This window comes from Anolis sagrei, chromosome 10 (assembly GCF_037176765.1).
Source record: "Anolis sagrei isolate rAnoSag1 chromosome 10, rAnoSag1.mat, whole genome shotgun sequence".
Taxonomy (NCBI): domain Eukaryota; kingdom Metazoa; phylum Chordata; class Lepidosauria; order Squamata; family Dactyloidae; genus Anolis; species Anolis sagrei.
The window spans coordinates 15,805,272-15,827,795 of NC_090030.1; the positions used below are offsets into that span (position 1 = coordinate 15,805,272).

The window sequence follows — 22,524 nt, forward strand, 5'->3', positions numbered from 1 at the left end:
CATTGCTATCCTTTATCAATAACATACTGATCCATTCCCAGCCATGGCCAAATTCGATCCAGTGGTTTCGATCCAGTGTTGTTATTGTGCTTTGGTTTTACTTTATTGTATTATGCTGTTGGGCTTGGCCTAATGTAAGTCGCCCCGAGTCCCCATTGGGGAGATGGTGGCGGGGAATTAAATAAAGTTTATATTATTATTATTATTATTATTATTATTATTATTATTATTATATTCAAATTCTTTGAAAACTATACAGTGTTCCAAGACTATTTATGGAAGTGTCATATGGCACCTATACTGCGAAGAATTCGTACATTCTTTTTCTTTCTTTCAGAAAACAGTCAACTGTTGTTTCCCTTGCAAATATTGCTGTTTCTTGCACATTTCAGGCAGATTAAGCCCTGAACTGCAAATAGTGCTGTCAATCTAGGATTCTGTTCAGTTTCTTAACACATTTTCCAAACATTAAAAAAAAAAAACAATATTCTTTCCATCCCTACTGCTTCTTCTATGAAATGTTCTTCTTCCCCTTCTTCAATATATTCTTCAGATATATCTGTCTCCCTCTTTTGGGTATGTTGTTGTTCTTGATTCTGTACTGTAATTTTGGAAAATGGATGCCATAATCTTTTGGGAAAATTGGGAATCATCCTGAGAAGAGTTAAAAACTTGCTTGAGTCAACCTTCTCCTTAATGGTAAATAATATATTCACTAGCATTCATGCAAGGCAATTAGGTTTCTCAGTTGTTAAACTGATAAACCTAGATAGATATCTCTTTGAACTGTTAGGGACAAAGATATGCCAATGCACAAAAGACACATATAGCAGAGTTTCCGAAGTGTTATTTTCAGTTGCACAAAAATATGTACTCTCCCTTAAAACATCTTGGTTTAAATCATGGTCTCAGGAGACCAAAAAGAAAGTAGTCCGTTAAAATAACATAGCTGACTTACTCACAAAACTTTATGTATTCAGCATACAGGTACATTGCTTATCAATCCAGTTACAAATAGGATTTGAAGTAGTTTCTCTTAGCAGATAACACAGGGCATCTTTGTGATAATCTTAACAGTCCAAAGTCTATAGCATCTCTCTGTTCTGAGAGTCTAACAGAGTCTCTTCTCTAAAGCATTCTATTTCTACTGAAGTCTCTATGTTGAAAGTCTAATGGCTTCTGACTTTCTAAAATGGAGTCTGAGTCCTGAATACACCCAGATCTGATCACATGGTGTGCAGCCCCTTCCACAACACAAAGTTAAGGAAAACTGCACACCAATTCACACAAATACAATACAATAAGCAATCTGAATTGTATACATAACAAATAACTAGTGAAGGCTTGTAGAAGGTTACTATTTCCAACCGTAATAAGATGCAATATTAGTTTCATGTCCTTTTTTTTTTTGTATGTTCATAAAGCCGGTTTCATTGTTGTTTGCCAAATCTTGGATTGTGATCTTCCAGATGATGATATGGTTTCAAATTCCCATATTCTTGTCTAGGCTTTGTTGTGCCAGTTAACTATACAGTCTGTCCTTGACATATGTTTCCTTGACTTTTGTGGTTTTAATCATTCCAGTATTGGGTTTAAATGTTTTCTCTAGGAATCTCTATTTCCTTCAGTGGAACCCTATGGCTAGTTGTTGCTGGAAGTTGAGCACAGAACCATGCTGGAGGATCTAGAGATAGTTTGGCTTCTCTTCAGATCATAGAATCATAGAGCATATAAATCAGTGTCTTAACATGTTTTCCAAACATTAAAAATGGAAATGAATATTCTTTCCATCCCTACTGTCTCCTGTATGAAAATCTCTTCTTCCCCATCTTCATATATTCTTCAGAGGTATCTGTCTCCCTCTTTTGAGTATGTTGTTGTTCTTGATTTTGTGCTGTAATTTTAGAAAATAGATACCATAATCTTTTGGGAAAATCAGGAATCACCCTGAGAAGAGTTAGAAACTTGCTTGAGTCAACCTTCTCCTTAGTGGTATATATCCACTAGTATTCACACAAGGCAATTAGGTTTCTCAGTTGTTAAACTGATATGCCTAGATATCTCTTTGAACTGTTAGGGACAAAGATATGCCAATGCACTAAACATACATATATATATAGCAGAGTTTCAGAAGTGTTCTCTTTAGTTGCCCAAAAACATCTACTTTCCCTTAAAACATCTTGGTTTAAATCATGTTCTAAAAAAAACAAAAATAAAGTAGTCTTTGTTTTTGTTTTTGTCATGTCAGGAGCGACCTGAGAAACTGCAAGTCGCTTCTGGTGTGAGAGATCTGCAAGGACGTTGCCCAGGGGATGCCTGGATGTTTTGATGTTTTATCATCCTTGTGGGAGGCTTCTCTCATGTCCCTGCATGAAGAGCTGGAGCTGAGAGAGGGAGCTCATCCGCGCTCTTCCTGGATTCGAACCTGCAACCTGTCAGTCTTCAGTCCTGCCGGCACAGGGGTTTAACCCACTGCGCCACCGAGGGCTCCTTAGTCTTTGCTAAAATAACATGGGAGTTTACTCACAGTTATAGATAGGATTTGATCCTATGATAGTATCATAATCATATAAAAATGGCAGTTCTTTTCATTTGATTTTTTTTGCTTTCATGGGGGTCCTGTGCCCCTAACTCCACTGAGTGTAAAGGGTTGTCTGTAGTAAGTCTTTCATTGTTGCATATTTGCCTGCATTTTTATGTTTTCTTTTCTCCATATGCTTCGGAAATTAATCAATCAATGCATAAGAACTCAGATTTAATTCAGTTTTCATTGCATGTAGAAACACTCAGATTGTAAAGCTAAAGGCATTGAAATGTCTGTGGGAAAAATGCAGCAGTATTTTTGAACTCGCACGGCTGTAGGCAAAGGTCAGATGGCTGATGGAAAAAATAAATCATATTTCGTTCTGTTCAAAATATTGTTTCAGTGAAATCTTCCGGACAATATTAAACATTACCAGCAATTTGTTCTTGGAGCTGCTTGTGCGGCCATAGAACAAAACACTCTCAAAAAGCAGCGGTTGCTTGCAAGCACCGGAAAGGAAGGAAACAAGCAAGCAAGCAGCAATATTGTGATGACAACAATCCATAGTGCACTGGTGGTATTCAGTGCACCATCTGCAAAAGAGAAGGTGCTGTTTCCTTTTACATGCATGGAATAAAGCAGGATCTGAAGCAGGAAGTATTTTTTTAAAATTGGTTCAGGATGCTGGCTGCATCTCCCAAGGACCTTGCTGCATAAGGGCGACTGGTCAGTCCATCCATCTTTATATTGCAGCCAAAGCTTGCTGGGATGAAGACAGTCTGACTATCCCTGTGAAGTCCCGAATTGGCAAAGGCTGCCTTCCTTGTGCTTGTTATGCAACATATGCTCTGGCTCCTCTGACATAAACACAGCTTAAGGAGGTTTCAAATTGGTCACTGTTTTCTTCCTCACTGCAGTGTGTGTGTGTGTGTAGGGGGTGCTTAACTTTGCATACACAACAAGGATCGTAAACGCTCACAGAACACAAGATGCTGACTTGCTTCCAGTCTCCGCTGCAGCTGTTTGGTGCTTTGCTAAAAATACCAGCGCTATGCCCCTTGTCCACTAGTGATGCAAAAGGCGAAGGAGGGATATGGAAGGCGAGAGAGACTCATTGCATGAGCTTTATTCACTCCCTTCTCTCCCCATATTGAATGCTTTCATTCCTGTCTTTTGGTCCCACCAACTCCCTCTTTCCTGCCACTGATTTCTGTTACGAATTTTGCCATCTGTCTCATTTGTTCCACTCACTGCTTCAACTGGGCTTTGGTCCTCCTCTATTCACTTCATTTGCTTATTTTTTTGTACAAGGTTTTGCTTTTTATTTGTTTGTTTTTGTTTTTATAATCAGGCACAAAAGCAACTAATTGGAGGAAAGGCAACACCTAAAAAATTGCAGATTTTGTAAATTCGAAGCAAATATGTGGATTAGGATGCCTTCGTCTTTTATTATGTGACAATTTTGGATCAGAAGCAAAACAAGCCCACCACATTGTTATTGCTGTGTGCTTGCAAGTAATCTTTGACCGATGGCAACCCTATAATGAGGTTTCTGGGGCTGAGAATGTGTGACTTGCCCAAGGCACTCAGTGGGTTTCTAGGGCCAAGCGGAGAACAAAACTCTGGTTTCCAGAGCCCAATGCTCAAACCATGGCACCATGCTGCCTTTCCATAAATCCTTACTAAAATGCATTTAAAAATCTGAATACCCAGATAAACATTTCCCATACTTACCACTTCATCACATTTGTTAAATTCCACTGAGTGTTACACTTATAATCCGGGAAGCCACTCTTGTCATCACATTAGTTTGGCTTCAAGTATAGGATAGAGCATTCTTTGCATATTTTAAGCATGAGGTGGTGGGAAAGTGAATTTTCTGAAATCATCTGGATGTTTGGCCATTTCTGTAATATGATGGCATTAGCTGCTCCCAGGTTTACAATGAAATATTTTCCCAACTTTGTAGGAGGGGAAATTGTGGAAGGAGTCCGAAGTACCCTTGTTAGAGAAAGAATTACCTTTTGCTCACCGAGTTTTTACTTTGCCGGAGTAATTTCTTTTTTAAAAATAGCCTTTCTGGGTCCTTCCCTTCCTTTCTGTGATATGTCTGTGCCTTGTGTTTTATGGGAAAGCTGGGAGAAAAGGATTGTTGTTGTTGTTGTTGTTGTTGTTATTATTATTATTATTATTATTATTATGTCTCCATGTTGTGCAGTCCTGGGAGTCATAGTTTCCCAAGGTCCATACCCTTCTCTTGGTAAATTTACAAAATGCACCCCACTTTAAATACCATGGCTCCATGCAATGGAGTGCTGGGGGTTATAGTTTCCCAAGGCCCATACCCTTCTTTTGATGCATTTACACTAAGGAATGAATGGTCTTGGACTCCACTTTAAATACCATAGCTCCATACTATGCAGTTCCATACTATTTTTCCAAGGTCCAGACTCTTCTCCCCCTCCCTTCAAAAATGTACCTTCTTTAAATGAACAAAGTTCTCTAGGTATCTTTAGGTGCTCTGACCTAACTGTGACCAAATTAGACTCAAGCACATATAACCAGAATACTGATAAATAATGCCATGAAAATACAGAACCTACCAAATGTTTTTCAGCAACCAATGCTCATTGTCCCATAATCTTTGGTCTGGGGATGTGCAGAAATGCCCCCGCAATGCATTTTCTGATGTCTCTGTTTGGTTCCTCCAAAGCCTGTCCCATTTCCAAGATAAAGAAATACGCTTTTCCCTTGAGGCATAAACACATTTTCTCGGCTTCCATTTCTTGGCTTAGAATATTATTCTGGTAATTATATCAATTTCTTGCCTGTTGACTAGTGGCCAAGCAGGTGCAAAGCTAGGCTATCAACTCAAAATGCCTTGCGCATAAATTGTGGAAAGAATACAAGCATTTGGGTTACTTATGCTCATCTATCTACACACATAATAAGAGGGAAAATATATGTGTGTTTGTGGCTGGGGTGTCCACTTACAAGCTCCTGACTCCACAAACAGCTATAGGTCCCACTACTCAGGAGATACCAATGGCCATCCCTCCAACGACATTGTAGGTCATAGAGAGTGCTGTGAACATGTCCAAGAGCCCTGCCAATGTTGTCCACAAACACTATAGTGTCCACCACCCAAGTGTCCACCACGCAAGTGAAGACTTTCATACAGTGACAATAATATCCTAGATTGTATTTGTTTCCTCCACCACAGACATCTTAATCTCTCAATTGGTGTGAAATTTGCATGACCTTGTCCACTGCCTCTCCCTTAACCCTTTCCTATTTTTTCTATTGCACACAGTAAACAGAGGAATTGATCAGCAACTGAACATACTGGAGAGATTTGGGGAGAATTCACCATGATTTATAGGAGGTATAGGTACTGGGATGTATAGTTCACCTGCAATCTAAGAGCATTCTGAACTCCACCAATGATGGACCTGGAACTAACCTGGCACACAAAACTCCCATGACCAACAAAAAAAATACTGAAGGTATTGGAGGGATTTGTAGGAGTTGTAGTTCACCTGCATCCAGAGATCACTATGTACTCAAACAATGATGGATCTGGACCAAACTTGGCATGCATACCTGATATGCCCAAATTTGAATACTGGTGGGTATGGAGGGGAATTGGCCTGGACATTTTTGAGTTGTATGTACTGAGGCTCTTGGACATGTTCACAGCACTCTCTATAATCTACAATTCACCAGCAATCAATGAGCACTCTGAAGTCCAACAAAGTTGGAATTGAACCAAACTTGGCACACAGAGCCCCCATGACCAGTAAAAAATACTGGAGGTCTCTGGGGGAAAATTCACCTTAATTTGGGGGAGTTGTAGTTCACCTACATCCAGAGAACACTGTCAACCCAAATACTGATGGATCTGGACCAAACTTGGCACACATATGCCAAAATATGATTACTGGTGGGGTCTGGGGGGAACTGATCTTCATTTCTGGGAGTTATAGTTTGTCCACAACAAGGGAAACTGTGACCTCTACCAATGATGGACCTGGACCAAACTCGGCACACAGAACCCCCATGACTAACTCAACCTACTGGAGGGGTTTGAGGGGACTCACTCACCATAATGGGAGTTGTAGTTTACCCTACAGCCAGAGAGCACACTGAACCCTACTGATGATGCATATAGAACAGGCTTGCCCAACATAACAAACTTTAAGTATGGATGGAGTTTCTCGGGATTGACCTGGCATGATGTGAGTTGTAGTCCACCCACAACCTTATGCATTCTGTACAATAAAAGAATTGACTTTTTCAAATAAGCCAGGCAATTCTGGGTACCCAAGCTAGTTCTATAATAAAACAGTCAACACTCCACAATCACTGGGATTTGGGGAACAGACCCCCCCCCCCATGAAAGTGAAATTGTTTTACCTGAGAAAATGCCTATCTATGAATTTTGAGTCCTCCAATGAACCTCAATGGTCAAATTTTGAATCCCTTATGACCTGCTAGGACCAGATCATCCGGGGAGGCCCTGCTCTCGATCCCGCCTGTGTCACAAACATGTCTGGTGGGGATAAGAGACAAGGCCTTCTCAGTGGTGGCCTTCGGCTATAGAATGCCCTTCCTGGGGACATTAGATCGGCCTCCTCCCTCTTAACATTTCGGAAGAGAGTCAAGACTTGGTTGTTTGAGCAAGCATTTGAAAATGCAAGGTAAAAGACATAGGAATTGGAATGACTGGATGATGAGATGGGACAATGTTTTTTATTAAGAGACGCAAATGATCTATGTTTTAATATTCTTGTTATGGTTTTATATTATGTGTTAATGTTTTAAAATGTTTTATGGTGTTTTTGGGCATTGAATCATTGCCATTATAAACCGCCCTGAGTTGCCTGAGGGATGAGAAGGGTGGTATACAAATACAGTAAATAAATAAATAAAATAAATTCTGCCAGATGTTCACCATAGAAACAATTTGGATGACCAACAAATGCCTAAGAGGTATTCCCTCTAAGAATCTCTAGGTTCTCCACTGCAGAAGTTGGCAATGGAGTCATGCTAGAGAACCTAGAGAGAAAATAGTCAAATCCCCGAATAACCAAAGAGTGAAACTTGTGGATGTGCAGTGCTTACTGCTCTCACAAACCACATCTATATATGTCTTGCTCAATTCTCTTTTAACTTTAAATATCTGTGGGATATTGCCCTTGAACAAGGAAGGACGACCATGGAACACATTTCAAATTACACTACCAACTTCACATATGACCCAAACTCTCCCCTCTGTCAGAACATATTCAAGTCGAACTGTGAAAAGGACATACATCACAAGGGTTTTTTCCTGGTCAGCCACAATACCCTCTGTGTTCAGATTAGTGTTGACATGCCAGATGTAGCTAGGGCTTTTTGTATTAGTTTACAGATAATTTATGTATCATTTTCTCCTTGTCTTGTCGAAAAATCAATCAATAAGTGTTATTGCAAACTAAACTGAATATTTTAGGTACGAAACTAGAGAAACTATATTATGCAATTAGACAATCACAGCTGTGCTGCCCACTGCTTCAGACGTGTCCGAGCTTGTTCCTAAAATGCATTTTGATATATTCATCCCTGCTGGTCTATTTCCAGGCTCACTTCAAAGCAATACTATCTTGAAAATCCTAAATAGATTACGACAAGAATACCTAAAGGTCAGTTTCCTTCTGTAAGATCGGTTGAACCATTGAACACACTGCTGCTTCTGATACAGGCTCCTTCTCTGGAGGCTTGTAAACAGAGGCTGGATGGCTGTCTGTTGGGAGGGCTTGGATTGTGCTTTTTCTGCATGGTAGAATGGGGTTAAACTGGATGGTCTCTGAAGAACTGTTCCAACGTTATGATTCTCTATGTATCTGCCCATTCAACAAGGTCAACTGATGTCAACTTACATGTCAACTGGAAGTCTTTGGAGGGATTTATAGGAGTTGTAGTTCACCTACATCCAGAGAGTACTATGAACCCAAACTTGAACCAAACTTGGCATGCATACCCTCTATGTCCAAATTTGAATAGTGGTAGGTTTTGAGGGGGAATTGGCCTGGACATTTTGGAGTTGTAGGTACTGGGATTTATAGTTCACCTGCAATCAGAAGTCCACCAAAGATTGAATTGGATCAAACTTGGCACACAGAGCCATGACCAGTAAGGAAATACTGGAATGAAAGGCATTGTGAAAGGATGAACCTTATTCTCCAGAAACATAGTCCAATGTTTAGTCTACTAAACCATGAAATAATTACTTGTGTGTTCCCAACAGAAAGTGTGTCAGTTGCCCTCTTCCTGTTCAATACTTTTTCCACAGATGGCTTTTCCAACAGACTAAAGGGCTACAGTATTTTTAAGACTAACAGAAATTTTCAATATTGAAGCTATTCAAGGCGATCACAGAAGACACCAGCATTGAGGAAACAACTGTAAGTTTCATCTCAAGGACTTGTTGAGCATCCCTTACTTGGATTTGCAAACCCTACTCCCAAATTGGGGCCGCGCTTAGCACAGTGGGTTAAACTGCCAGCTACAGAAAACCTTGCTGACTGGAAGGTTGACATTTCAAGCCACAGGTAGGGTGAGCTCCTGCCGTCAGCCCTAGCCCTTCATTCTAGAAAGAAGTGATGAGCAGAGTGCCGCAGGGTTCTGTTCCAGGCCTTGTCCTGTTCAACGTCTTTATTAATGATTTAGACGAACGGTTAGAAGGTATAATCATCAAGTTTGCAGACGACACCAAATTGGGAGGGAGAGCCAATACCCCAGAAGAGAGCAACAGAATTCTAAACCACATTTGGAATACTGTGTCCAATTCTGGGCACCGCAATTGAAGGGAGATGTTGACAAGCTGGAATGTGTCTAGAAGAGGGTGAGTAAAATGATCAAGAGTCTGGAGAACAAGCCCTATGAGAAGTGGCTTAAAGAACTGGGCATGTTTAGCCTGCAAAAGAGAAGGCTGAGAGTAGACATGTTGAGGGCCATGTATAAATATGTGAGGGGATGTCATAGGGAGGAGGGAGCAAGCTTATTTTCTGCTGCTCTGGAGACCAGGACGCAGAACAATGGCTTCAAACTTCAAGAAAGGAGATTCTACCTGAACATGAGGAAGAACTTCCTAACTATGAGAGCTGTTCAGCAGTGGAACTCTCTGCCCCGGAGTGAGGTGGAGGCTCCTTCTTCAGAGGCTTTTAAGCAGAGGCTGGATGGCCATCTGTTGGGTGTGCTTTGATTGTGATTTTTCTGCTTCTTGGCAGGGGGTTGGACTAGATGCCCCATGAAGTCTCTTCCAACTCTAGGATACTATGATTCTGCTTACCTAGCACTTTGAAAACAATAATGCGAGTAGACAAATAGGTACTGCTTTCGCAGGGAGGTAAAAGGCACCTCTGAAGACATGCTGGCAAGATGTCCATGGGCAACTGGATCCCGAAGCATGGAAAAATGTAACAACAGCATCTCCCCATGGCCGACTTGAGCACAGCCTCCAGATGTCGGAAATGAAAAAAAAAAAAAAAGAGGGATGCCTTGCCCCTGTCTATGTACTGTTTGTCTTTGTTAATTTGCACAACGACATTGAATGTTTGCCATAAATGTATTCTGTAATCTGCTCTGAGTTCCCTTGGGGAGATAAGAGCAGAATAAATAAAGTATATTATGATTAATCCAGAACTATCCATGTGGATAGCTGAGAAAGTGACACAGTTGCTTTCTCATGATTCAAATATCCACAAACTTTACCAAATTTGCAAACATATTGTGCATACAATTACGTTCAGTCTTTGTGTAAACAGTGTGTATGAAATATACATGAATTAGATTTGGGTATTCCAAAATCTGAAAAACTCCAAACACTCGCTAGTTCCGAGCATTTTGGATACGGGATACTGAACTCGTAATATATTTATTGTATAATGCAGCCACTGCATTACTAAAAACATGATTTTCTCTGACTCTGTTGTTGTTGTTAATGTTTGCATGGAGAGGAAATGAGAATGCAGTCTTGGATGGGAGATCCATATCCCCACAAATCCTGGCTATTATTGAAAAATGGGTTGCATATAGAGAAAGAAAGCCTTAAAAAAAACTGCTGCCCTTGCAATTGGTTACCCCAGTTGCCTCATTACCGTTCTCTCCATCTGACTTCCTTTCATGGTCGGTGTCTGTGAGGGACAGGGCAGAGTTGGCACGACTCGACAAGCAGGAACTGTGCTCCGATTTCATCCCAGACATCCACATCCGCAAGGCCTGATCCGGGGAGGCCCCACCTTCTGTCTCGGTGTCCACATCCGAACCCATCTCAATTGGATAGCCATGCTGGGACACAGAATGCATCTCCCCCTGGTAGCCAATGCACAGGTTGTGTGGAGTGTCACAAAATTCCATCTCTGCAATAAAAAACACACAAAAAAACCCTCATTATTTGAGAACAGAGAAACGCTGGACCACTGACAGCTACCATGTCAGACTGCACATATTTTATTTTATTTTATTTATTTGCGGTATTTGTATATCACCCTTCTCAACCCTGAAGAGGACTCAGGGCAGAAGCCACTGAAATAGACGCCACTGAAATCCACAAACATGTGGACAATTTCAACAAAAAGGAGAAAACCATGAAAATGAACAAAATCTGGCTACCAATATTAAAAAACTGTAGAATTAGGATAGTAAATAAAGAGCAACACCCAGAAAACAAGGAATTTCAGTCAGGAAACAATCAGGGCCAGCTAACACCACCCAACAAAGAATTCTCCCAGGCAGGAAGCAGCCAGGCTTTGAAGCTGAAAGGCCATTCAGTGCTAATCATGCTGGCCAATTGCAACATTTACACTTGCCTCCAACAGACAAGAGTTCTTTTTCCCACTCTTTGGCATTCCACAGATATATAAATCCCCCTTGCCTAGTTTCCAACAGACCTCACAACCTCTAGATGTGGGTGAAATGTCAGAAGAGAATGCTTCTGGAACATGGCCAGACAGCTCAGAAAACTCACAGCGATGCAGTAATTCCGCTCTGAAAGCCTTCAACAACAGAAAATGGTCATAATGCACATACACACCCACACCTACACCCACACCTAATTTCATTCAACATTTAATTTCCTATATTTATACACTGCTCTTTTCACCCCCCCCCCGGGGGGGGGGGCTCAGGGCGGGAAGACTCACACCTACACACACACACACACACACACACACACACAGAGACAGAGAAAGAGAGAGAGAGAGAGAGAGAGAGAGAGAGAGAGAGAGAACAATCTTAATATCCACCAGACCAGGATTATTTAGCCATCTCCAAAACAGTATGTTGTTTATAAACATTCTCTATATCCTCCAATACAATCCTATGATATGTGCTCATCAGAGGTTGCCCACAGAGTAGCAAGGGAAAATGTAGAAATGCTCAAAAGGTGTTGTGCATTTTTTAGGTGCTCTAGAATGAAGTTAACCAGAGAGCTTTTCAGGAGAACGTAGTACTTATAGAGTAGTGCTCTCTCTATGCACTTTGAGCCCTCTAGTACAGTTCTATGGCATGCCTCTGCCAGAACTCATTCATTTCAATAGGGTTTGCTATGATTCATGGTTCCTGTTTTTGTGCTGATTCCGCATATGTACCCCAGTGGATGTGAGGGTTGCACCACATGCTCCAGCCCGGAGTTTGGAAGAGTTTTCTTTTCTGTTTGGGGATTTAAACTCTCAGAATTCCACAGTCGGCATGGCTAGGGGCCATAAGGGTCAAGGGTTTCTGCCATTGCAATCTCTCTCTCTCTCTCTTTGTCCCAACTTGTTCCCAAGCTCTCTCTCTGCCTTCGTTTCTTCTGGCCTGTCACTATGCTGTCTTCTTCCACCTCCCAGCCTTTGAATGCCCTTTGGAGCTAACTGAGCACACTCCGCCAGCTGGGTCCAAGGAACAAGAGCTGCAGGCTCCCTTCTTCCCAGCATCTTTCCACTGACAGCCGCCGGCCGGTAAGGTCCTGCCTATTTGTAGAAGCAGCAGCTATAGGGAAACTCCAGCCCAGTAAATCAGAGGCATGCTAATCCAGCGACATATTCCCAAAGAATCCAAATACAGCCACCCATTTATATTTTAATTGAGAATCCAGAGAAATTCAGGACAGGGTAAATAATATTCGGAAGCCAGTCTTTTTGCTGATGCAGAGCGAAACTGTTGGGCACTGAACAGAGAATGCATTTCCCTCCGAATGCCATGTGCTGCCTTCACGGAGTATTTCCTTCCTTAAATATGCATGCCTTTGTAGTGTTCTGTCTCCCATAGGATGCATTTTCTCTGAATCTCCTACAGTGACATAAATGGTGGTTTTTAGCTCTGCACATCTTACCTTGTTACCTACAATGCTGCATATTCCCCAGAGGAGATAAAACACAAAGTGGATTTCTGCTACTCTTAGGGTCTTTCCCGTTTACCTCCTTCTATCTCTTACTTCTACCTCTCTCACATATGCACATATGTACAGTAGCAGAAATGGATGTTTTGGTATGATGCAGAATTATGGGAATGGTAGTTTGATGAGAAATTTGTCCTTCTATGAGAAAGAGTGCTTGCTGGTGCCTCACCAAATTACAATTCCCAGGATTCTATAGCATTGAGCCATGACAGTTGGTGCCAATCTACATTCATTCATCAGTGTAGATGCACCACTTTGGAAGCCATTGTTGTCCAAAACTGTTGCCATCATGTCATCATGGAAGAGCCTCAGGATGTCCACAGATTTGTTTGAGCACCCAATTTTTTGGAGGATGGACCACAGAGCGCTCCAGCTGGAGGTCAGCTGTGACCAGCAGTGCTGCAGAATTTGAAGAGGCACGAATGGAGGTTGAAAGAGAGAAACGTGCCAAGAGGAAGGCGCGTCAAGCCAACCCTGACTGAGACTGTCTCCCACCTGGAAACCAATGCCCTCACTGTTGGAGAAGATGTAGGTCAAGAATAGGGCTCCACAGCCACCTACAAACCCACCCCCAGGACACTGAACTTGGAGGACCATCATCCTTGGACTATGAGGGATCGCCTAAGTAAGTAAGTAAGTAAGGAAGTAATGCACCAGAAGTCATGGATGTGGCTAGGGTGGTGCAATGGGTTAAACCATTGAGCTGCTGAACTTGCTGACCCAAAGGTTAGAGGTTCAAATCTGCAGGACAGGGTGAGTCTCTGCTGTTAGCCCCAGCTCCTGCCAACCTAGCAGTTCAAAAACATGCAAATGTTGAGCAGATCAATAGGTACCACCTTGGTAGGAAGGTAAACGGTGTTGCGCAGAAGTGGATTTTAGCCAGGTCCAATTTCAAAAGACACACAAGCAAGAGGAAAAAGGTAACAGAAAAAAAATCCTTTACTCTTATCAGCAGAGGTAATAAAGTTGCAGTGTTGCATACAAAATCAAACAGTGCAACAAACTTACATAGTCCTTGTAAGTAACACAGAATAAGTCTTCTTCATTTTCATTCAAACGATAGAGCAAAAGATAAACCTTGAGTAAATAGCTATTCCACCATAGCAAAGAGCATCGCTGCTAGAGCATTGCAGCATTACAGCATCTCTTTCAGAGCAGCATATTGCTTCTCTACTTAGAGGAGCATATTACTTCTCCAAACTATATTCTAAAATCCATAGTTATACCCCACAGGGTGTGGCTCAAACATGCTGGCTGACCTACATTACCAGCTGCACATAATAATTAATACCGTAAGGTTTTTCTTTAACACACACACACATGATCCTGCTATGACTTACTGTAACAAATGGCAGTCATGCTAGTCACATGACAAGAGGTGTCTACAGACAATGCAGGCTCTTTGGCTTGGAAATGGAAATGAGCACCACATCCCAGAGCCAGAGATGAAGGGGAAGCCTTTATCTTTATCTCTCTGTCTGTGTTTCATTGTTTTAAGGCATTGAATATTTGCCTTGTATATCTGTATATGCTGGAATCTGCCCTGAGTCCCCTCAGGGAGATAGGGCAGAATACAAATCGAGTGTTGTTGTTGTTGTTGTTGTTGTTGATGATGATGTTGTTGTTGATAGATTTGTATCTAGGAGACTGAAGAACATTTTAAAGACATCCAGTGAAATATATCCCACTAAAATCTCCTCAAAGCCACAAAAGTCTACTACACTATGACCACAACAATACTCCACATGCAATATAATTTGTCTTCTTTCTTGCTCTGCCATACAATGGACTGCTTCTACTCAGACTTGATTGACTTAGCCTTCATCTATATTGACCATCTGATGCAGTTTCAAACTAGTACTGAAGAAAGTAATTTTTTCTGTGCAGATATATATGAGAACCCAGAAGTTTCATGTGAAAGATATTGAATATATTCAGTATAATCATTCTCTACATTATTATTAAGGCTTGACCATTTTACTAAGTTAATCAGCCCCACCATCACACCAAAGATAGATATAAATGTAATGTTCGTTTGTGGTATTAACATAACTCAAAAACCACTGGATGAATTGACACCAGATTTGGACACAATACACCTATCAGGCCAATGAGTGACCATCACTCAAAAACACTGAAAAACACAGCGGATGACACTTAAAAAGCAAAAAACAACATTACAAAGCATGCACAAAATGACATATATACACATATACACAAATATACACGCATATATACACATATATACACACACAAAACACATATACACAGACAGGGCCACAGAAATGTGTGACAGGGAACGGCTAGTGGGTATATACACACACACACACACACACACACAACACACAACCTCTATATCTTATCACTTCAGACCCTCCCCGCTCACTTCAAATTATATCTTCCTACTGATTTAATTTCCATGGAATGACATGAAAGGCATCTAGACACATCTGCTACCTCTGATTAGGCAGATGAGCATAAGAAGTGTCACTCAAAATTTCCCTTTAGTCTAGTTTTAGTCTAGATCTCTTTTTAAACAGTTCGAGCATGGATTGAAGACACGAAATTAAAAGGTCCTTAATGGAAGAAAAGACATAATCTTTCAAATAGCATACATAGTATTATTATTTTAAATTAAAGAAGTTAGCAAATTAAAAATAATTTCTTGTACATTCAGCAACAGATCAAAACACCAAAACATTACCATGGGGCATGCTCCAATCTGGGGCTTTTAAACACTACACAATTATTGCACTATGATTCCAGTTTCACAGTTATGGTTCAATTCTACTGAATCTTGGGATTTGTAATTTAATGAGGGGGATATACCTTTCTGCCACCCCACTTCCCCTCACAAAGTTACAAGTCCAAGAACTCCATGAGAGGTTGTCATGGTGGTTGAGGAGGAATTATAGCACTATATTTCTGTAGAGTGAATAGACCCATAAGCCTATGAAGGTCAATCAGATGAGGGCTTGTTCAGAAATATTCAATTGAGTCCCACTGAGTAGCATATTAAATTTTTCTCTCATATATATATATATATATGAAACTAGGGGATCAAAGCTGGAAGGTTGTTGTACCCCAGGCCTGGAAACACCTATGACCACTTATGAGCACAAGAGTCCAGCAAACCATTTATTGCAAAAACACATAAATATATGAAAAATCAGGAATAAAGAAAGAGGAAGTATAATCCAAAAAAAGGTTAGCAATACGTGATGACCAAACAGTAATTGAAATGTCTCATGTGGATTTTGCAGGAATAGCAAAAAAAAAATAAAATCAAAAAAAATCATAATTACAGCATAAGTCCACAAGTAAAAGTATACTTAGTAAAACTTGAGCAGGAAAACAAAAACAAGAACATAGAAAACTTTCAGGATACTTGTATCCAAAACCAAGGCTTGACTTGAAACAAGAACCAAAGGACTCAGGTCTAGTTTCTTACTCGAATGCTACGTTGCCTGAACTAACCCTTAGGTAAACAACTTGCCATTTAATAGGCACCCATGAAGTCATTTCTTTCCCCATGAATTCTCTCCCCATCTTTCCCATGTAATTGCTCTGACTGGCACTGCCTATTTTCTGCTCTAATCTGTAAATGAAAACTTTTGTTGATCTCCATAGCTCCAGGTGTTTTTTTCCTGGGAGCCTTCCGTATCACTTAGCTCTTTGCCTGACTCCTTATCTAATGTTGCAGTTTCTGGCTCCTCTGACTGACCTTGAAGCCCTGCACTTTCTGAGACAGGCTTCTCCCAGAGAGAGCCATCATTCCCCTGACTTAAATCTTTGTGCCTCAGGAAACTCCACAATCCTCTCTAAACCATCAGTGAACCCATCAGGCTGTACTACAACAGACGTAAAGAGGACATGCGAGAATAGTCAGGGCTAGGAAAGGCTATTGTTGCAAACTACTTTTGAAATCTGAACAGTTTGTAGCAACTGAAGTAAGCTGAGGACAATGAAGGAAAGTTGAAGAAGACGAGAGAAACTGAGGCAGGTGAAAAAGTGGGATGATAAAGACCCCACTTTTTGACCAGTCCATGCCAAACAGGAACAATTGGGGAGGATATTTCCTTGGGGTACAGACTCAAACCCTGATAACGGATCTGGACCAAACTTGGCACACAAATTCATCATATTGTTGGTATTTGGGGGGGATGAGAAAGGATAATGGGAGTTTGGAGGGGGGGGAGTAAAAACGATGATGGGAGTTGTGGTCCATTCAATTCCAGAGAGCACTGTGAATCCCACTGATGATGGATCTGAACCAAACTTGGCACACATACCTATTATGCCTAATTTTTAATATTGGCAGGGTTTGAGGGGGCTTGACAGGGGATAATGGGAGCTGTAGTCCACTCACATCTGGAGTGCTGTATAAATCTCACCAATGATGAATCTGGACCAAGCTTGGTATATGATTAAAATAAATATAAAACCAATCTTGCCTAGTATGCGCTAGACAAGGAGAAGACAGATGGGTAATGGATTAGGATTCCAGCTAGATGACACTTAGAACTGTCTGTATAAGGGAGCATGGGAGTGTCAAATACGGAAAAAAGTCTAATCTGTTACTGTCCCCCTTTTAAAATACAGTCTTTTCTTACTGACTATAGTTCAGATATTTGTATTTTGTCCCTCCCTCCCTGCTCATCCTTTTTCCTTCCTGTGCAAAGGAGCACTTGCTCTGATCAATGAAGCTTGCAGCTGCCAAGCAAAGCAAAGCAAAGCAAAGGAAAGGAAAGGAAAGGAAAGGGAGAGGGAAATCACCCCTCCTAAGCAGCAGACATGGCATGACGTACTCTAAAGAAAATAAATCAGACCCAAAAGGGCAGGACAGATCACTAACAAATTAGACTGTACTGGTCCTGTAAACTCGTCCTTTGCTCTGCAGAGCAGATAAGCTAACACTTGGGTTGGTTATCACTTATCAATATTTTGTCCCATCTCCTAAAAAATGGGCTCAGCTAGAGGTGAACTAATTGAGAGAGCCGAGATAAGGACACGTGAGGGATTTCAAATATAATTGAAGAGTGATCAGAAAGGGGGGTCCGCGGAAGGAAGGATGCTCAAAGCCAGGAGGTTCAAAGCTACTTCCAACGTGTGACCTTTAGCAAACGTGAGCAAGCAGGTATCAAGCTGGAGTTAAAGGCTCTTTGATGGGAATAGTCCACACAATCGTCAAGCTCAGAAGTATGAAAATGTACGAGGCATAATAGGGTTGCCTAACGCTTGAAACTTTTATGCGGATGTGAGGTGGGGAGCTGAATCAAAGACTGCTGAACCGATATTGCATCACGGTTTCATGGAGAGCAAGTCTTTCAGTGGTTGCTAGTCTATTGGATGTATTGAACAAAAGGCAACATGCTGCGAATGAATTCCAGATCCTGCGGAGCAGCTGTGGGGGAGCGGTCTTCTGTGGACTTCATGGTGGCATTTAGCTGACACCATGGGAAACAATTATAGAATTCCAATATTCTTAGGGTGGAGATTCAATAATCAATCCATTAATACCACTCCCTTCTACGATTATGGTTAATCAAGGATATTATCAGTTAATTCTCTGCACTTCTGCTTTCTTACTTGGTCCATTTCTATTTCCGGCTCCCCCTTTCCCCCTTTGTCCTCTGTTTAATCCAAATCAGTTCTGGTTCCAACGACTTCAGATAAGGGATACTTAATAACTTCTGAGACATCCACTCTGGTTTTCATCTGGGAAATGGCTGGAGTACATAAAATGGTGGTCAACCATATTGGGGAAAATGAGCATCCTTGTTTTTCAAGGATTCAAGAAAGATGGAAGTATGTCTCAAGACCCAGCTGACCTCTGGAATGACCCATCTTATTTATTTATTTATTTATTTATTTATTTATTTATTTATTTATTTATTTAGAGCTTTTATAACCCGGTCTTCTCGCCCTCCAAGGAGGGACTCAGGCCGGCTAACAACAGAGAATCAATATACAAATAAACTAAAGCATAATAACATCATAGTACATTAATACATTAAAACACATTAAAATACAGATCAAGAATTACATAAAGCCAATTCGTCAAGATAAATCACAAATTCATCACCATCCGCCTTGTAGTCAACAGTTATTGATTCGATCATCAATCTGAGAATGCTAAGTTCCAGAGCCAAGATCTTACCATCTTTCTGAAAGTCGGGAGGGAGGGGGCAGTTCTGATCTATCGGGAGAGAGTTCCACGGCTGAGGGGCCACCACCGAGAAGGCCCTGTCTCTCGTCCCCACCAGAGATCTTAACAACCTTGATGGTTCGTAGGGAAGAATCCGTTCGGACAGGTAAACTGGGCTGGAGTTGTTTAGGGCTTTATAGGTCAACACCAGCACTTTGAATTGTGCTTGGAAGCCAATTGGCAGCCAGTGGAGTTGGCACAACAGTGGAGTAGTATGCTCCCTGTACCCCACTCCTATTAGTAATCTGGCTGCCGAACGTTGGACTAGTTGTAGCTTCCGGGCAACTGAAGACTGCGTTGCAGTAGTCCATACGGGATGTAACCAGAGTGTGGACCACCGTGGCCAAGTCAGACTTCCCAAGGTACTGGCGCACAAGTTTTAATTGTGCAAAATCTCCCCTGACCATCTTATCATTTATAGTCAACTTGGTCTGATATAGCTATAGCAAATAAAATCTGAATGCTGCCTTGAAGCCAAGATGACTAATAGCCTCATCACACTAGAGCAGTAGTTCTTAACCTGTGGGCCATGGAACATCAGTGGGCCACGAGGACTGAAATCCGGTCCATGAGCCTCCTTCCTCTTTATTTATTTTATTTTATTTCTGCTCTTTATTTTGCGCCACTTGCCACTCCTTCCTGTCGCTGACCATGGCATATGTTCTGTATCAGAAACTAGAGCTGATGTGGTCTATCCAATACAATTTTCTGAATCAGAACCCCAAATCAAATCTATAGTTGACCAAAAACTGATTTGTAACCCATTTGGTATTAATGTTGGAGAGTGGTCTCTGGTCAAAGAAGTCCCCCTGGTCAAGTGGTCCCCGGCCAAGTGGTTCCTGGTCAAAATGATCCCTGATCAAGTGATCCCTGGTCAAGTAGTCCCTGGTCAAGTAGTTCCTGGTCAAAGTAGTCCCTGGTCAAGTGGTTCCTGGTCAAAGTGGTCCCTGATCAAGTGGCCCCTGGTCAAGTGGTTCCTGGTCAAAATGGTGCCTGATCAAGTGGTCCCTGGTCAAGTGGTGCCTGATTATTATTATTATTATTATTATTATTATTATTATTATTACTTTATTTGTACCCTGCTAACATCTCCCGAAGGATTCGATGCAGCTCACAATAGGCCGAAGCCCAACACAATACAGCAATACAATATCTAGCAAATAAAAACAGTTAAGCAGAAAAACAATAACAATAGCAATACGACAAGACATTATTAAAAACTGAGTCGGCCGAAGTAGGGGTACAAGGTTAAAAGTGCTGATGTATCGGAGCAGTGTGGGATTATGATATAAGTGCGGTGTGCAGTGTGCGGTGATTTGGTACTAAAGTGCTTCTGGGATTTGGTAGTGGGAGATTCCTAATCTGAAAAGGCACATTGGAACAGCCAGGTTTTCAAATTCTTTCTGAAGACTGCCAGTGTAGGGGCTTGTCTGAGATCTTTCGGGAGGGCGTTCCAGAGGCGGGGGGCCACCACGGAGAAGGCCCTGTCTCACGTCCCCACCAAGCGCGCTTGTGACGCGAGCGGGATCACGAGCAGGGCCTCTCCAGATGACCGGAGTGAGCGTGTGGGTTCGTAGACAGCGATGCGGTCACGCAGGTAGGGTGGTCCCAAACCGTTCAGGGCTTTGTAGGTAAGCACCTGCACCTTAAATCAAGTGGTCCCTGATCAAGTGGTCCCTGATCAAGTGGTTCCTGATTAAGTGGTCCCTGGTCAAGTGGTCCCTGGTCAAGTGGTTCCTGGTCAAAGTAGTCCCTGGTCAAAAAAAAAGTTGGTAACCACTGCACTAGAACATGGATGCACTTTAAATCTGGTTTTTGCCTCCTGAAGAATTCTGCGGTTTGTATTTTAGTGAGGCCCAGTTTAAAGGCCTTTCCATAATCCCCAGAATTCTGCAGAATCAGAAACTGGATTTAAAGTGGATCCATGTTCTAGTGTGATGAGGTCCCATACTGAGGCTAACATATTCTGGATATATTATGTGAAGAGACAGCTCACAAGGAAAGACATTAAGGTAAGATAAAAGGAAATAGGAAAAGAAGAAAACTGAGCAAAACATGAGCAGGACAGTTGAAGTCAGGGTGACTTGAAGGTCTTCCATTTGAAGGGTCGCCATAAGTCAACATTGAAAAGACGACGTCTAACCACAATATGTGATTTAGTTCTGAATAACATAGCTTTTGCAACGAATTTGCAGGAAAAAAGAAACAAATGCAACAATTATGATTATTCTGAATTTAAGCCGCTATTACCAAGAAAGCAAATGCATTGACTGGGTTAGATTATATTTATATTGAACAGTTAGCTTTTTCATATATAATGATTGATCTCCATTTTTTCAATGGCACTGCTTTTATTGTTTACCTTATTTATTTATAGCTGTGATTAATCTTGATAATGTAGCATTTGTGGAAAAGAAGTGTATTATTTACTCTTCTTTTTACTTCTTCCAAAAATTTATTATGCGTTAAAAATGAAAGACAGTTTATGACCTGAAATTCCACTGAAGCTGTCATAAAATTAGACTGGGATATGCATATTTGTTTGTTAGCAATATTACTCCATTCAATCAACAGCACTGTTTCTCCATTTACCACAGCTGATGTGGCACAAGAGATTAACTGAGAGATTTCTCCTAATCCATACAAAGCTCTGGGAAACTTTAATAAACTGCAAGGATGAAGATTTCGGATTCTTATCAAAACACCCCAGCATTCAATGCACTAAACTATAATATACTTTGATACTGTAGTTCTCCAAATAAGAACTAATTCCTTAAGAAGAAAAATTTAGGATATGGGACAATTTCACACCACCCGCCTAATGATTTCCACTTCAGACATTACACTAAATACTTCTTTTCTCCAAAATTTATAGTCCAATAACTGGAAATGATTATGTCAGCTTTCTGTTTCTCAAACTAGAAAAAAAGGAGATTTATGGAGATAAATAAATCAGTTTCAAGTCTGGTGTTGTATCCACAAGCATTGCACATGTCTGACCTCATCCAGAGGATAAATATTCTAACAAAAAGAGTAAAAAATTGATTCCAGATCTTTTGATTTTATATCTTTTGAATATTTTTTTGCCACATAGTACAGCTATTCTCCTTGGATAAAAAAAGTGATTGCATATATCATCATCAGCATGCTTTAGTGCAAGTTTGCTGCAGTCGTCTTTTCAAGATGAGGTTCAACTTCCATGATGTATATCAAGGTTATGATGGAATCAACTGCCTTGGAAAGGTGAAAAAGAAACTTCAAGACAGGAAACTGGGGCAAAACAACATCCCTATCCATTTCCTACTCATTACAGATAAGTGGATATCATAGGACAGAGCCATAATTCAATGGTAGATGGCAATAATAATA

General features: G+C 41.1%; 1 protein-coding gene across 10 annotated transcripts in view; it reads right to left on the reverse strand.

Moving 5' to 3' along the window:
* Nucleotides 1–22,524, reverse strand: part of TENM1 (teneurin transmembrane protein 1) — a 453,498-nt gene that overhangs the window by 260,036 nt on the left and 170,938 nt on the right. For all 10 annotated transcript variants that reach the window (XM_067471568.1, XM_067471566.1, XM_067471567.1 and 7 more), the window contains exon 3: nucleotides 10,666–10,926. In XM_067471568.1, the coding sequence (XP_067327669.1) occupies nucleotides 10,666–10,926 (261 nt within the window). The remainder of the gene's footprint in view (nucleotides 1–10,665; nucleotides 10,927–22,524) is intronic.